Here is a 17,194-nt window from a genome sequence, read left to right as displayed (position 1 = left end):
TTGTGGTGACCACTCCTCTACGCAGTCCAGGTACATTATTGGTGCGAATCATACAAGTTCAGGGTTTTTAATTTATATCGTGGTGACCCACTCCTCTACGCAGTCCAGGTACATGTTTTGGTGCGATTAAGACCAGTTGATGGTTTTCTTATTATATTGTGGGGACCAGTCCACTACGCATTCCAGAAAGATAGCTCGTTGCAACGTTTTGGACTAAGAACTATATTGTGAGGTGTTCAGAATACACGGTAAATTAGTGGAAATGCTTGTTATTGAATGTTATTGAGGTCAATAATAGCGTAGGAGTGAAAATAAGCCCAAAAAATTGATTTTTTAACTTTTTATGCTTTTTTCAAAAAAAATCCGAATCCAAAACCTTAAATCCGAACCAAAACCTTTCGGCAGGTGTTTTGCGAAACAAATCCGAACCCAAAACATCGAGAAAATCCGGATCCAAAACACAAAACACGAGACCTCAAAAGTCTCCTGTGCACATCCCTAGTCTAATCACTGGACATCTGACTATCTGAGTCCATAGCCTCATTCTCTGTACTTAAAGGTTCAGTACCTCTTTTCGGCTACTGGAATCCAACAACCCAATATTTGTAAACATAAATCCTAGAGTCCTTACAATCCACAAAACCTTTAGAAAATGTATTTGGATGAAATGTGTTATATATAAACATATAGAGGCATCCATAGGTAGGTTTGAATGAGGTATGGTTTGAAATCTACCCACATTAGACACATGAGAGCAGTGTCTACCTTTAAGTGAATGGACATACTGTATAGGACATAGTTTACTTATATGGAGGAGCGAACAGAGAAGCTATATGAATGGCACTTCAGGTTCATTGATTGCATGTCAAAATGGGAACTTGAAGGGTCAGATAATATATGAGACTGGGCTGTTGTTCTTATTAGACATATTTTATTGTTACAAAACCAGAAAAGAAATAAGCAAGGAATGGCTTATAACCCACCCACAAAAAGGCATTAAATAAGCCTAATAGACAGCTGCCCAAACAAAACAAAGCATTTAATTCCATATTATACATAGTACCAGCTTTGTGGTTCTAAATGTAAGCCCCTATACCTGAAAAGTAAACGCATCTAATTTTAACTACACTTCAATAGTGTTTGAAACACATAGGTCAGAGTAAGAAAGGTGGGGAAATTAGGTTCGGATGACGGTGATAGAGACATCTAAAATGTATCCTTGAGAATAAATGAGGGAAATGTTAATAACAATATTACTGTTTATGTTTGTCATATTAAGGCCATTTAAACAGCAGAGGTCATTCAATTTGGGGGGGGTGAGTGGATTCAAGCAGAGATCTGTATTTGACAAGGTCTTTAAACTTTAGTCATTTATGCCAAATAGAGGTGAATTCAATAAACTTGTCTTGTAAGGAAAACATATGATCTTTTATATTCATATAGAAATCTATCCTACAAAACCAGTCTGAAATAGAAGGCAGTTTGTCTGCTTTAAACAAAACAGCTATCACGTCCTTAGCAGTGGTATTCAAGTGCTTCAAAAGCTATTTTTTGTAAGCAGAGATGGGGATGTTAATGTGTATAAGAAGCCAAAAGCCAGGGTCTTCTGGAATAGCAGTTGCAATTATTTGTTCTTAAGTTGATAAACCTTCTGCCAAAAGAGCTCTATTTGTGTGCATTTCCACCAAATGTGTAATTGGGTTCCTTGGGCTAAATTACACCTCCAACGGGTAGATGGTAGAAAGAGATTTTATTATGGGAGACTAGGGTATCTGCGTCATCTAGTGAGAATATTAAATTGCAATTCTATTACAGAGAAGCTATGTTAGGTTTTCATCTGTTGTGCTGTGCACTCTACTTCTTATTCAGGCTTGATATGCAGGTTCAACTTTGTCTCACTCTGAGATTGGAGGGCTACACTTTATAAGCTCTCACCTGTCCTACACTCCTTGCCAGTGTGTCACGGTTCGGAGGTTGAAGGACACTTAGACCAGCATAATTTGGCATTACCTGCTTGGTAGGCACTGAGTGTAACGACACGGATGGTATTCATCAGTGACCACCACAAGGAGATTTGGGCTTGGCTGCTTTTATGCCGTAGGACGCGGTCCAACTAGCTGGTATTAGACAAAGCCTAGTGGAGAATCTAATACAGACATGATACAGGTATAGATATAAACACTGTAGTTGGTACTGGATAGTCCAAGGAACTGCTGCAAGCAGTATAGTTTTGTCCAGGGAGGTTGGGGAACTCAGGTACTGGATCAGGAACAGGATAACAGTATGCGGCTGAAGTTCAGCTATTGCTGAGATCATTGTAGCAGATACTGGAGTGTACACAAAACTGCGGCAAACTGTATAATTCAGGTCCAGGGATACTGGAGATCACAGGTACTGGATCAGGAACAGGATAATGATATGCAGCTGAAGTTCAGCTATTGCTGAGATCATTGTAGCAGATACTGGAGTGTACACGAAACTGCAGCAAGCTGTATACTTCAGGTCCAGAGATGCTGGAGAGCACAAGTACTGGATCAGGAACAGGATAAAGGTATGCGGGGACCCAGCACATAAGCTAACCGAGACCAAATCGAAGACTTAGCGGGCCCTGCGCATCATACAGTGATAGAGTTACACGCTAACCTTATGGCTCCTGAATCTGTGTTTTGATTGCTTCTGACCTTGCATCAGTAGCCTTCTTCAAGTCAATGAAGAATTGATTTGGAATATAGATGTTCCTCTTTATAATTATAATTCCTCCAAGCCAGGAGAATGAGTGGGTTAGCTATACCTTTATTTCAGATCTAATCTTAGTTAATAATGGAACAAAATTTGATTTAAATAGATTTGATGTGTTTTTGGGCAGGGTAATCCCTAAGTATCTAATGTGAGATGGGTGCCACAAGAATGTATGCGGTAAGCCACTTAGAGGGGATTTTAGCACACTGATATTAAGCACCATGGGCTTTGAATATTTAATTTTAAAATTGGATAATTCTCCAAAAACATTGAATTCTTTCATTAAATTTGACGAATGGCTTGGAGAATGCTGCCAGCAAATCATCAGCAAAAAGCATCAGTTTGTATTGATTATTTCCCACTCTCCTGCCCATGATATTTGGGTTCCTCTTCATCGCACCTTGCCAGCGCCTCCATGAATAGATGAAAATCAGTGGAGAGAGAGGACATCCCTGTCTGGTACCATTTACGATGGTGAATGATTCAGACAGGGAACCATTTATTCAAATCCTTGCAGATGGATTTTTGTAAACAGCTAACATTTTACTCAGACAGGACTGACTCAGTCCTATGTGCACCAGCACTCCTCACATAAAACACCAATTCACCCTATTAAATGCCTTTACGGCATCTGTAAATATAAACATGGAAGTGATATCTGAATCACTAATATGATGGATCAAGTCTATAAGTTTTGTTGTCTTATCATGGGCATCTATACCAGGAACTTGATCAGAGTGGACTCAGTCCAGGAGGATACCTTTAAAGTGGTTTGCTATTAATTGGGGTAGAGTTTTATATCTACATTTAACAAAGTAATTGTTTGTTAACTGGTGCACAGGGAGGGCTTTTTATATAATTTAATGTTTTTGGGCATTTGCAGTCTTCAGGTCAGTAATTCTTTTCATGGTTTGAATGTTATTTGTTTATTTCCATATTTATTTCACATTTTGGCATATTTGATGAACTTTGATGTGCGTTTCTGGGTTTAAGGAATGTCATGTTTGGAGGCTGACATATTTAGGATTTTGTGATGTCCTGTCTATTATTTATTTAATTTTCTTTTCTGCAGTAGTCTAAATGGAAATGTCAGTTATGTAATGCAAATAAATGGCCCAAACTTCATATAAGATAGCCGCAACATTCATGAATTGACTACTATCAGCTGGAGGGATCAAAAGTCAATCAGCCAATCAGAAACAGCTCAATAATTATAATCGCTATCACGCATTGTTGCACCTGCCCTCTAGCACTCACAAGAGAAATGCATATAGGTATATATACGGATATCATAATTATGTGAATACGCCCTTACTGTACTCACCATACGCTTGACCATCCCTGTTCGTTCCCATTCTACTTCTTCAGGCATAAGGAGATGCAAGTCATATATAAGCAAAACTGTATATAAGGACATAAGTGTACATATATTTGGTGCGTGTGTCAAGTATGGAAATGCGTATCTTACATAAAAAAAAAGACATACCTCTAGCTCTAAATATATATAAAATATAAAGCCCCAATGTGTATACAATATAATGCAAATTAATTATTTTCTGTATAACTTGCATGTATTCTCTGCTTGCAGGATCCTTCCCTCACCTACCGGCCAGAGACTCCGGGTTACCAGTACAGAAATTACAAAGTGAGTATAAGACAAAGAAATATGCTAAGGATTGAAAATAAGACAGATGTCTGGGAATGTGATGTATATGGCAATAGATTAATGATTAGAGTCACAAAAAGTGAAATAAGACTTCAATATAAATGGCACTAAACGTACAAGGCAAAATACTATGGATTTGCACTTGTGTACTTATATGGTCCTCCTAGCGCACATCAAGGTGAGCATATAGTATCCGCTCTTTGTTGACACCTCTGCAAACTTGAAGTGCACCATGAAAAAGTGTAAATATCAAAACAATGTCCAGCTTTCTACCACTTGGGAACCACCAATTTCATTAAATAAAACCTTTCTCTCCTAAAATACTGCTCAGTTTATTCTCGTTTTTAAATAAAATAATTATGATAATGAGGGGACATCAAAGTTTTATTCCCTATCTCAGGTCTGTGTATAAAACTATTGTTTCCATTGGACAGTGTGTGCCAAGAAATGCAGTGCAGCTGGAAGGTGCTAAAGGTGTCACATCTCTTTGTGGCGTGGAAATGGCTGTGCACCTTTAGGGGACACCTCTTTAAAAATACACCTTCTGCACTACTTTAACTCATTTCAGGCATCTTACTCCGCTAAATGAAATTTCTTTTTTGCCCTGCTCTGCCAAACAAAGCACAACAGTGCACCTACTCCATAATTTGCCAGGATCACTCTCACTACGCCTAATTCTTCCTACCAGCCATTGCAAACCTCTGTTTCTCTGTAAATGCTTCCAGTCTTCGGTGCAAACCCATTGGCAGAGATCTAGTGACACCTACATGAATTGCGGTGCTCGGTGCCATCAAGCGGGATTTTGTGCTGCCTGCCAGTTTAGCACTTCGTAAATTAATTAGGCAGGGAGGAATGGAAGACAATGAACAAATCTGTTAGACATAAGCTAAAATATCACAAGAGATAACCAGAAAGAAACATGAAAGATAGAAGTTTGTATAGGGCTTGTCAGATTTGTCCTGCGCTTCAGTGTTTCCCTAGCGACAATGGATGGGAAGGTCACAGTGGATGGACATTGACAACCCAACCAGGTGACCTGCGAAACTGCCTTGTGGACCTTGGAGCACTACAATTCATATCTTGTCATGCTTACTCATTTTGATAATAGTGTATTTTTTTGCATTGTAAATATTAAATTCCAAATTATTGAGTATAGGTTTAGATGTGAATAGGGGGAATTTTATTATGCAGTTGGTCAATGGTGAAAAATAGTGTAATTTCCAAGGACAAAAACAAATATTGAAACCTTGCAATCTTCCAGGAAATAAGCAACAATTGGCAACTAAATCATACCCCTCTCAACTGTCCTGATTTTAGATCTTTGTCCCATCATCAATAAGAATTGGCAATTTGGCACAATCAAGGCTTTTGCTGTAAAATCAAACAATTGATTTGGACAGCTTTGTCCCGCAGGTCATGATGCTGTGGTTATCTCCCATTCACCACTACTGTGCCGTTCAATGAATGTTCAATGAATGGGTACCGCACTGACCTACCATTGGTGTGCACAGCAATGAGTGGATGGTTGGAGGTTAGGACACAAGGGTAAGGTGCAACCTGGCATTTAAAAGGTGATAGACACACCCCTATTTTGACATGGACAAGCCTCCATCACATTGTGACAATGGGAGGTATGATTAGATTTTAAGAAACTTTTACATTTTTGTTGGAGTTGCTTTTTAAGAAAATTACCTGCGTGAGTTGAGGTTAGACAATGTAAATGAGAGATAAAGTGGTTAATAGGGCTGTGGATGCACTGTTGCTTTGAAATAGTTTTAGCATGTTACATAAGATTTAGATTATAATCTCTTCCCACTTGTCCTAGGATGGCCCTCTAGTGGACAGAGTGAAAATGACCTATACTCTTATGCACACATACCAAACGGTGGAGTTTGTGAAAGAAAAGGTGAGATCAACCTCATGCTAAACACAACTACACATGTAAATACAGAAACTTAAAATGCACAACAGGCAACATATATACCTTTTTGTTTTGTAAGGGCTGGTACAATCACAAAACTAGTTCATCTAGGTAACCATTAGCCAGGGGCAGGCTGGGCTGGGGGGCAGTGGGGGCATCTGCCCCCCGGCGCGGTCCCATGGTGGGCTACCTTGGGCTGAGTCACTGGGCCACCTGCATTTTTTCCCATGAAAATAAGCTGCTGAGTTGAGTCTTGCCCTCTGGGCTAAAATTTGCCAGCCCTACCCTGCCATTAGCCTAGTCCAAGTCACTGTCTAAATATTTAGTTTTGTTTATTTTTATTCTTAAAACAAATATGCATAAAGCAAATTATAGTCTGTTAAAGCTCTACTGAAGGCCTGTAAGGGGCCTTCAACCATTATGGCTTTTTATGCCTTTTAATTGAGTGTGGCCCTTTAAAACTCTATTATTTAATTTTATTTAATAGATCTGATTTTGTTTCATTTCAAAATGTGGCTGAGAATGTTGCAAACTCTTCTAAACTAAATCACACATAACTGTCAATTAAAATATAAATCTAGCCTACAATCAAAGAAAAAGAGGAACACAAAAGTTGGAGAACTCAAAATAAAGTTCTGTTTTTAAACTGCCAATTTAGAACTGAGACCAAAGTTGGATTATAGCGAGGGTGGTAGTATAGAGAGAGTGACGCATAGTGGAATTAAAACATTGTAATACACATTTGTGCATAGAGGGCCTGATTCATCTTCAAAAGTAAGTACTTTTGTGTGATGTATCCTGCATGAAATTGCTCTGTGCATGGTCAGAGATGAATCTTACCCCAATGAACGCAATTGCATGCAATCCATGTCTGAATGCAAATGACATTTTCTACTTACTACTGCCTATGGCTTTAAGGGCAGAATGGGGGAGGGAAGGGGCGGATGAACGTAGGCAATGCACAGTAATGGCCTGCTGAGGTCATGCCGGATGCGGCCAATTCAAGCTCCGGGAGGAAGGAAGAGAAACTATAAAAACGGATTGCATGTAAAGCATGCATTAAGAACATCTCAATTTATGAATTTAATGTAAAAAAATGGGAAAAAAAGTTGCTTTTTAAAACACCTATTTTTGTTAATGATTATAGTATTATGAGTTGACATTTTATATATTTTTTTAATCCGTTCTGATACATATTGTATATATGCATGTTTATATCCTGCAGTCTGTTATGTCCACCTACATATGGCAAGTACTGTTTAGGCAGAGCGTATTTATACCCAGGTTCAAATGGAGATCCACTTATATTTGAATATGAGCACACGTAAGCTCAAGTTCCATGCTCATTTGGTGCAGGTTGCGTTTGATGATGAATCAAGCACAGAACATACATCTGGTAAGTGCAGGTGGCATTCACATGGGGTAGTATAAAGAGGTAAAACAGTATAATAACTTTTTTGACTACTTACCGTGCAGCCTGACTCATTCAGACCTGTCATTTAAGTCTTACATGTCTGATCTGCTGGATTCCATTCTGAACAAGATCCAACCTGCACACAGTCTCTACACTGTAAATCTTGTTAATTGGCTCACTAACCCAGGTATCTCTGATGACCGGTTTCTCTTCTACGACCAGACATCATTTAAAGGCATTCATTGGGAATGGTTAATTTGCTGAATGCCTACTGACCTTTTCTGTATCACACTTTAAAGAATTGAATGACATGGAAGTAGTAATTTATTAACTTAAAGTATATGACATGCAACAGACATATCAGTAGAAACTCTATTAAAGTGCAATAAGTAAAGACCTGATCAATAAAACATCCATCTTTCACCTTGTTCATCCCAATTGTATAGCGCTACGGAATTTGCTGGTGCTATATAAATGAATGTTGTTAATGATGATGATAGCACAGACAGAAAACATGATCATGCACTTTTAGTGACACTGTCTCTGGGGAGAAGAACCTGACAGCAGAGGACTCTGCCACATTCACCATGGTAAAAATCCTCCCAGTTATCACAGTGTCAAACAAAATATCAAATTAAGAGATCAGGGATCTGTTACAATTAGTTGGCATGCTGCAAACTATCAAGCATTGTTTAGCGCTGTTGCGCCATTTTTTACTCTTGCTAAATAAGGTCGGTAAAAGCACTGTCAAAATCTCAGTTTGGTTTTATTCCTCATTAATTTGAACTTTGCCTGTGTTCTCCAAATGTGCAGCTTGTACCTTACCTGTATTTAGTTATCCTTTCTTGATTACAATAAGTAGACATTGGGACTGCCTTTATTTCAAGCATCATATGTTCATTTTGTGATTTTACAGTTTTTATCTTCCTTTACGAATTAATTCCATGACATTTTCTTATGACCTGTTAGACCACACCGTGATTTTTATAATTTCTCATACAAACTACAAGAAATATGATATGTATACTGAACACAGGTGTAGTCCCTTTTACAGTGTAGTTGTTTTCTCACAGGCACCTACCTCTGTTCCAAGGTTTCCAACAATAAGCTCAGTCCTCTCTTTCCATTTTCTCAGCCTTTATGGAATCTAAGTATAAAACCTCTATTGCATATGTAAGTTTAATAAGCAGTTTAATACTTTAGGTCACACAGTTGTAGTAGTGCAGTACAAATATGGATGTTGAAAGACTTGGTGCCAGAACATCTCACATTGAAATATCACTACTTTATTAAGTCCTCCAGCACATTACTTGGTTGCAGATAGCGAATGTAATCATCAGTGATTCACAGGTGTGTCTCAGAGCTGGGAATTGTCCCTCTGTCTATACAACTGCATTCTCTCTCTCTCTCTCTCTCTCTCTCTATCTGTTACCTGATCTCTCTTTCTGTCTAGGTCGTCAACATATGATACTAGTGCAGGATTTCATGTCACTCCATTACTGCATCCTGTCTCAGCAGTCTTTCAGCAGCCAAACTAATAGTGTCACAATTGGCACACTATTGGTACCAGCATGCCCACCAGTACACTCAATCCTCTCTCAGCTCTGTATAATGCTCACTGAAACCCAAAGCCTCCCTCTCTGATCTCAGCTAGCTTGTCTCCCGAATTACAGCTCACTATCCCTACAGTCACAGTGTAGGTCAGTCGCAAAGTCAGCTTGAAAGTAAGTTGAATGGTAATCATACTTGGACAAACTCAACTCTCTCCGAGGGCATCAGAGCACTTATTTAAATTCAACCCTGGAACAGATCGCACAAAACATCAGGGGCTGATTGAAAACTTTAAGTGACCCTGGAAAATGTTCTCAAAGTGGCCTCATGTGGGTGTTACCAAATCAACTGTAGATGGGGCCAACAGAAAAGTAGGCAGGGTTAGCAATGTGTTATCCCTAGACACATTGGTGTTCGGCGAGGCTAATGCAAAATACAATGGATGGCGGAGTGACAGCAATGCAAGGAGGAGCTTGACACAGAAGGAGGACCTAACATACAAGTACGCAAAACATTGCACTGTAGATGGAGCAAACAGGCAGAATTAGCACTGTACAAGTTCAAAAAGATCAACAAAATAACATTAATAACATAGATATATTGGGCCTGAGTCATTAAGGAGAGCAAAGAAAAAATAGGAGTAAGTCTGCTCCTGGGCAAACCATGATACAATACAAGGGGTGCAAATTAGTTTATTATTTTGCACATTAGTTAAATACTGGCTGTTTTTTCATCTATCACACAAATACTTGATAACTTTATTTGTACACTAAAATTTTGTTTGATTTAGGACATATCTTATCCCAACTATAAATCTGTCCCCACATCTTAAATCTACCTACCCTCCAATTTGATTTGATACTCTTGCAAATCCATTGGCCTGTTAAGAAGAAAATAGCTCGGCCAAGTTAACCCCTTGAATGCCAGTGTGTGATTTGTTGATTAACAAGCTGTGTGTGCTTGCATTAACATTTGTGTAACAGTCTGAAGGTGTGAAGAGTTAACCCTTTGCTTGCTGGTGTGGGTCTTGCTAGTCTGTGGATAGCTAGAAGCCTTGTGTGCTAGTGTGGGACACTATATTGGGGTCCTATTGCCAGTATTCAATAGGTGGTTGCAAACCTGAAGTGTGTGAAGTGTGATCGCTGTTTGGAGAGATTCAGTAGGTCTATAATAGGTGATGTGATAGGTAGAGAGAGACTGCGGGCTGGAATCGTGTGACCTCATACAGCAACACCCCCAAAGTCACGGCAGCTGGGAGCGTGTTCGTGACACACTACATTGTACTGTATGGTTTTTACTCTTTCTGTTGAAATATTGGCGCATAAAGGTAGAGGGAACTCATCTCTAGTAGGTCTACTGTCTTTTCAGCATAAAAGATGGGGTTCTTGTACACACAAAAAGATGAGTGTTATGGAAGCCCTTAGTTTGCTGGATTGTCTGGTGGATGAATCAGATCCAGATGTGGACTTCCCAAACTCCTTCCATGCATATCAAACAGCAGAGGGCATCCGCAAAGCTCACCCAGACAAAGGTATGTGTCAGGGCTACCCACCTACTGCCAACTGAATATTACTTCACTTAGCAAATATCACAAAATATAAACTAAAAAACCAAAACACAATGCATCCATCTACTGGCAGATAATATATGATGCGTTTATATTTAAACATTGCTTTGAGTTTTACAGTAAAAACTATATTTCACCTTCTCACCATTGATACATGTTTACACGCTCATCTACTATTTTACCATATGTGTACAATTATGCTGCCCTATATACTTCTCTTTATACATATAGTGCATATACATTCTGTGCACAACACCCACACTTTTTCTATATGTGCAGCCTGCTTTCCATCAGACTGCTCTTTCTGCCTTCTACACTTTACAAACATTTATGTTTTCATTGTACTTTCACATATGGTTTCTAGACAGTGAAGTGATTACCTGAATAAAATACACTAATATTTTTTTTTAAGAAAATAAAATGATAAGTATAAAGCTTCTTTCTCTCTGCCAATTGATTGGAAATGTTATAACTAAGTATAAAGTATAAGTTCTCTATGTCTGTTTACAATATACCTCCTGAGCTCCTGCCTGCTTACAATACATACACATTAACACATTCTCTTCCTTCAGACTGGTTCCAGTTGGTTGGTTTGCTGCATGATATTGGAAAAATTCTGGCCCTGGAAAATGAGCCTCAGGTACCTTATATAACCAAAACATGAAACATATGTTGTATAATGAACACAATAGCATGTAATACCCCCAGGGCAATAAAGAAAAGCTGTTCCTACATGATTAATCTATTGTTGGCCAGAATGACTGGCTTTGCATGTACTGTATGTGGCACGTGTGTAGTTGTGTGTGTCCAGCATTATTCAATGTTCCAGGTTTATCTGTTCATTATTTTTAGTATATTTGACAAACATCTCAACTGCAAATACACACTGAACACTACACAAATTGACTATGTATGGCTCTATAGTTACATTGATAAAAAGTGGAGTTGAGTTACACATGTCCTGGGGAGAAGACATGATCATTTGTCTTGCAGTGGGCTGTTGTTGGCGACACTTTTCCAGTTGGCTGCAAGTTCCAGAAATCCATTGTGTTTGGCGACACAACATTTAAAGACAATCCTGACACAAAGCACAAAGTGTACAGGTGAGTGTGCATTATAGTGAATACACAACTCATTGTGTTATTATTTTGCTTTTCCTTTACTCCCATAATTCTCTAATCTATATATTTGTCAGCCACCAAAGTCCAGTTATTCCACCAAATATTAGATTCAGAACTGATTTCTTATTTTGGGCAAATGGTACAAAATAACCCACACCAATATTGTACTGAATAGCTACGGACCCTAAAGAGAAATCTGCCAATTTTAAAGTATTAGACATTTCCTTCTATTTAGAAGCAACTTATGAGTCAGCATAATTGAAATTATATTCTTTCCACAGCTCAGAGTATGGAATCTATGAGCCTAACTGTGGTCTGGAAAATGTTCTCATGTCCTGGGGCCATGACGGTACGTTACACCTACTTTTCCACTTTAAATCAGCAATCCCATGATGAAGTATGTTTTTTAACATATATCACTGTGGCATGCTGCAAAAAGACATTTTGTATTTACCATTTTCATTGGTTCCTTTCTTCAGGCAGATAGTAATGATTTATAATTCTATACAGTGTCATTGACTACCTTGGAACCACAGGCCCATCACACATGATGTCTGCTCTGTGCATTGTAAGATATTCCCCATCCCTGTGCCTTCACTGCCTATGTAACAAGTAGACATAGATTGCAACCTCTAGAGATATTTTAAAAAAGGAGGTAATGATTTGTAAAAGGACAACTAAGAAAAATGACTAACAAAGGCATACTTAAAAGATACTTAACTTGTATTTAATGACAAATTATATGTGGGATTGCTGCTTAAAGAGTGTTTTATTGGCAAAGACACAATGCCTTCACGGAGCTAGGTATCCTCACTGGAAAATGATACAGTGCCTCTCACAACCTGTATGTATATCCTTATATTTGTAATTAGAAAAAAAATAACTGGGGTATAAAAATATGCACTATGCACTAGTGAAACCATATCTTCTAACATTTGTCCATCTGGCAGCAGGATGGGGGTGTGGCGATACATGGTATGGTTGTGGCCTTAACCATGGGTGTGTCTAGTGTTTTCAAAGTACTAGACTGTCCCATTCTGTCCTTCCGTCCCCTCCAAAGTCCTTCATTGAAGTGCGCACGGCACCCGTTCACTGCCGCTCTACCATGCAGAGGAGTAGTGGACAGTATCTCCCACAACCTTCCCACCAATCGGAACAAAGCTGTCCCGATCGGGATGGCAGGAAAGAGCCCTCAAACTGAGACTGCCCCCCCTAAATTAGGACGATTGGGAATATGGTGAAACTACAGTGAAACATCTGCTTTAGGTTATCAATAATGTTGTATTGATCAACCCCCCACAATCATAGCACTGCTATTATAATCAAGAGGTTGAAACCTTCAAAATGTAATATAAGATAAAACTATAAAATATTAGGGGTTTTACTGTTTATTATAGGGTAACAGTGAATATGTATAGAGAACCCTACAAATCTGATCTTTTTTTTAAAAAAAAAATTTTGTTTTTATTTTGAGATAGACATTAACAAAAAAAACATTGTGTACAATGAGCAAAGAGTCACACAGCATGTTTACATATTTCAAGACATTTAGAAATTTAGATAATTAGATAAGCATTACAGACATGTTATAGATCACAAGAACATCATCTAAACACAAAGCTAGGGACACAGGCCAGCGCCCCCCGACTATATCAAACTGCATCTCTAAGATTTTGTACTATTGGAGGGTCACCACCACACATACGTAACTCATACCACTCTGTATTGTGGAAGCTTTTCCATATTTGTGTACGTATATTCTGCGGCAGTAGATCAATCTAGCTCTCCAAAGTATTAAAGAAGTATTCGACCCTACTTTCTTTAAATCTGATCTTTTTAAGAAATATCCAATGGTATTGCTATGTTCATTTCTATACAAAAAATAAATTATTAAAAATATCACAGGGTATATCTATTCAAACCAAACTAACTCTCCCTAATTAATGTTGTACTACTTCTAAACGATGTAGTCAGTTTCATTTAATGAATTCATATATTTCTGCTCAGAGAGTTAACTAAGAACTCTGTTCAAAACATCATTCAGACAATACATTATATGGTAATGTCCTCTGTGCAATGTAACTGCATAACTTGTTATTTTATGCCCTTTACTTTATCTTTTGCTGTTTGTAGAATACCTGTATAAAGTGTTGAAATTTAACCAGTGTTCCATTCCAGAAGAGGTAAGAGTGTATCCTGCCTGATTAGCACCTTGAGTGTTAGTCAGTCTTCTGTTCGGGGGGACAGTGCATTACAGTATTTATGTGTTCAGGGATTTGCATGAAATGAATTAGACAGTTAGACAAATTGACACTGTCTATAAAATGTGGGAAGTGGACAGTTTTTTGGGGTGATTGCTGATTTAGACAACAGTAATGAGGGGAAGTGAGGTAGCTGCCTCCATTGTTTACATTTATTATTTTTTGTTTATTAGTATTATTGTTATTATTTTTATTAGCATTATTATTTTTACTGTACTTTATGTATAAAGCACTTCCATACGATACAGTGCTGAGATTTGAGGGTATCATGACAAACAAATTACATACAATGGCATGAAACAGATGCTAAAGATGGCCCTACCCAAAGGAATCTACTATATAAATGCCTAGTGGCGTGTGTGAAAAAAAAAAAAAAAAACAAGCTGCAGCGCCACCTGCTGGGCAGGATGAGTTGATGGAGAAAAATGATGAGGTGGTGACATGTGGACAAAACCACGTTAAAAAAGGGCGCTTGCATCGGGAAGTAACACTCTTCCCCTGAGGAGGCCTGGGCTAGGCCCAAATGCATGACAAGAACCTTTTTAACACCTTAAGTAGCTTGATTTGACCAGAATGCATGAGTATCATGCACGGGTTAACTTGTATACAATATAAGTGGTGTGGGAAGCTTAGTGGCAAAGTCGAAGTGGGGATGTATACAGTGGTATGCCATACCGCCACTTCTGCTAATGCCTTCATTTTAAAAATATCACATTCCACTGATAGCAGCTGATAATGTTCTGCCTATTATAAGGCAGAACATTATCAGCTGCCAGTAATAAAGCAGCACAGCGCTGCAGAATTAGTGGCGCTATATAAATAAATGGTGATGATGATTGGTGACTGCCATTTCTGTGCAGCTGTGTCGCGTTATGTTTGGAACAGGGAGAGACAGTCAACCAATCAGTGTAAAGATCTTCAAACTGTCAGCTGTTGTGAACCATATTTGTCCATCACCACTTACCTTAAGTCAACTTCCTTCCTGTTCTGCTTCTGGAGAAGTCTTTTGTTTGTGTGCTGCACCAGTACTCTTGTGGGTATCTGCCAGCTTGGAGTAGCTCTGTATAGGCTGGTGTTTTTCTTTGGTACCATGCTCTCTGTTGGAAACAGAGCCAGGACTTATGTACCACAAATTTGGAAGCAGCTACTACCACCAAGGCTTTCACCAAGCAGACAGTGGAGATTACCAAAGAAATAACTGGGGTGGCAACAGCAATGACAGTTGAACTTACTGGGTCCAGCAGTTGAACGAAGATGGTATCCAGTAGATCCTTTAAACAACCCCATCCTTGTTATGATAACACTCCTCACCACCACCTTGTAATTTCACATTATTTTTACAAATGTTTAACTTTTTAAATATTGTATATAACATATAGGGCTTCTTTTAGTGATGGATGCAAAAATGCAGGCCTATGCTACGCATAAAAATATGGCCACAATATTTGAGTTGCATGCATCTTAAAATAGCGTATAGTCCATCAATAAGATGTGGCCGCCATCATCATCAACATAGAAAATTACAATAAGCCTCTTGGACGTGCAATGAAACACATCCTAAAAGTGATTGGTGTAAGTAAAAATCAAAGCATCTTTTCCAAAGGTATGGCAGATTGTATTTCAGAAGTCCACCAAAAATACAGTTTTCTGCTTCCCAGATATAAAGTTTTATTTTTTAGCTGCACATCTAGCTCTCATATCTCTTTCCTCTACATGGGGCCTCTTTAAATCACTCAGATCAATATTAATCGTCTCCCAACACTTAAGTTTTCCCTAAAGTGCTTGGACTCCTGTATTCTCAAATATAAACTCTTCTCCTATTTGGGATTACCCATCATCTGTTCCTCCTAGTCTTAACCCCCAAAAATTGTATTATTATTGCTTACCTCACAGAAGGACCCCACCTATCCTTCCTATCTGCAATCCCCAAAAAATATCCTGCTCTGACTTCAAGGTTATTTGAATATTTACAAATTAGACACTTTAACCTTTCTAGAGATTAGATCTCTATTATATTACAGATTTACAGAGCAAGCATGAAACTGAATGGGAAAAAAAAATCTTGCCTCCTTCCCACCTGAGGAGGACTACTGGGAAGAAATGAGATAGGATATCCCCACCTTCATTTCTTTATCAAATCCATATATAGCATGTTGCATGCATTTAATAAAATCACTTACTACCTACATGACAGATCATAACTTTGCACTTTTTCATGAAAGGTAGATAAGCCCTCCACCAACTCCTTGATCACCTGTCCTCTCCTCTCTCCTCAGTATAAGAGCTATTCTACCACTCTCTATCTCAACAGTTATGCATTTTTGAATATGCATCTGTTAAAGATTCTGTGGTTATGCCTTAATTGCACACGCTATCTTCTTCTTTGTTCCTGGATACACTAGTTGCATAACCACATGCATCACTGTTCTGGTAAAACTTATCTTACAGACAATAATTTGCCAATGCAACATCACTGCTAAATGAAACTTCCCTGTATAAAGTCACCACTTAAAACATTGTATGAGGTTGGCCATTTTGAGAGCACATGTTAACAAAGTATTTGGCCCTATGGTAGCCATTTTTCTAATTGCCTGTCTTATACCACTCAAGATATGTAGCTATAAAACAAATACAGTTTAACTTCTTATTAACACAAAACCATGTAACAAGCCTATTACGCAATACAGTGTATTAAACTCTCAACCTTTGTACAAATAACAACAAGTCCAGTTCTTAACAAAAGTTTGTGTCTGTATCTGCCGTGTCCAGAGAGAGTGAATGAATAGAGCCACCAACCTAAGGGGAGGGGCACACAGGATATTGGCTTAATATTGATATGTAAATATAGGCAGCTGCAAAGGCCTCTAGTTAAGGTGGGGAAGGAGAGTTATGTCCAGTTAGTTGTGTGAAACTTTGGAAGGAAAATGGAATATATAATAATAGATTATATATAA

At 38.4% G+C, this 17,194-nt stretch overlaps 1 protein-coding gene across 2 annotated transcripts in view; it reads left to right on the top strand.

Moving 5' to 3' along the window:
* Positions 1 to 17,194, top strand: part of MIOX (myo-inositol oxygenase) — a 54,740-nt gene that overhangs the window by 10,743 nt on the left and 26,803 nt on the right. The window contains exons 2-8 of one of the 2 annotated variants that reach the window (XM_075208482.1): positions 4,328 to 4,384; positions 6,231 to 6,311; positions 10,660 to 10,822; positions 11,431 to 11,498; positions 11,852 to 11,961; positions 12,261 to 12,328; positions 14,113 to 14,162. In XM_075208482.1, the coding sequence (XP_075064583.1) occupies positions 4,328 to 4,384; positions 6,231 to 6,311; positions 10,660 to 10,822; positions 11,431 to 11,498; positions 11,852 to 11,961; positions 12,261 to 12,328; positions 14,113 to 14,162 (597 nt within the window). The remainder of the gene's footprint in view (positions 1 to 4,327; positions 4,385 to 6,230; positions 6,312 to 10,659; positions 10,823 to 11,430; positions 11,499 to 11,851; positions 11,962 to 12,260; positions 12,329 to 14,112; positions 14,163 to 17,194) is intronic. The other variant, XM_075208483.1, reaches the window with a different exon arrangement.

The sequence above is a fragment of the Mixophyes fleayi genome, chromosome 4 (assembly GCF_038048845.1).
Source record: "Mixophyes fleayi isolate aMixFle1 chromosome 4, aMixFle1.hap1, whole genome shotgun sequence".
In the NCBI taxonomy this organism is placed as follows: domain Eukaryota; kingdom Metazoa; phylum Chordata; class Amphibia; order Anura; family Limnodynastidae; genus Mixophyes; species Mixophyes fleayi.
Note: the sequence above shows the minus strand (reverse complement) of the source record. Positions and strands in the feature narration are given on the sequence as shown.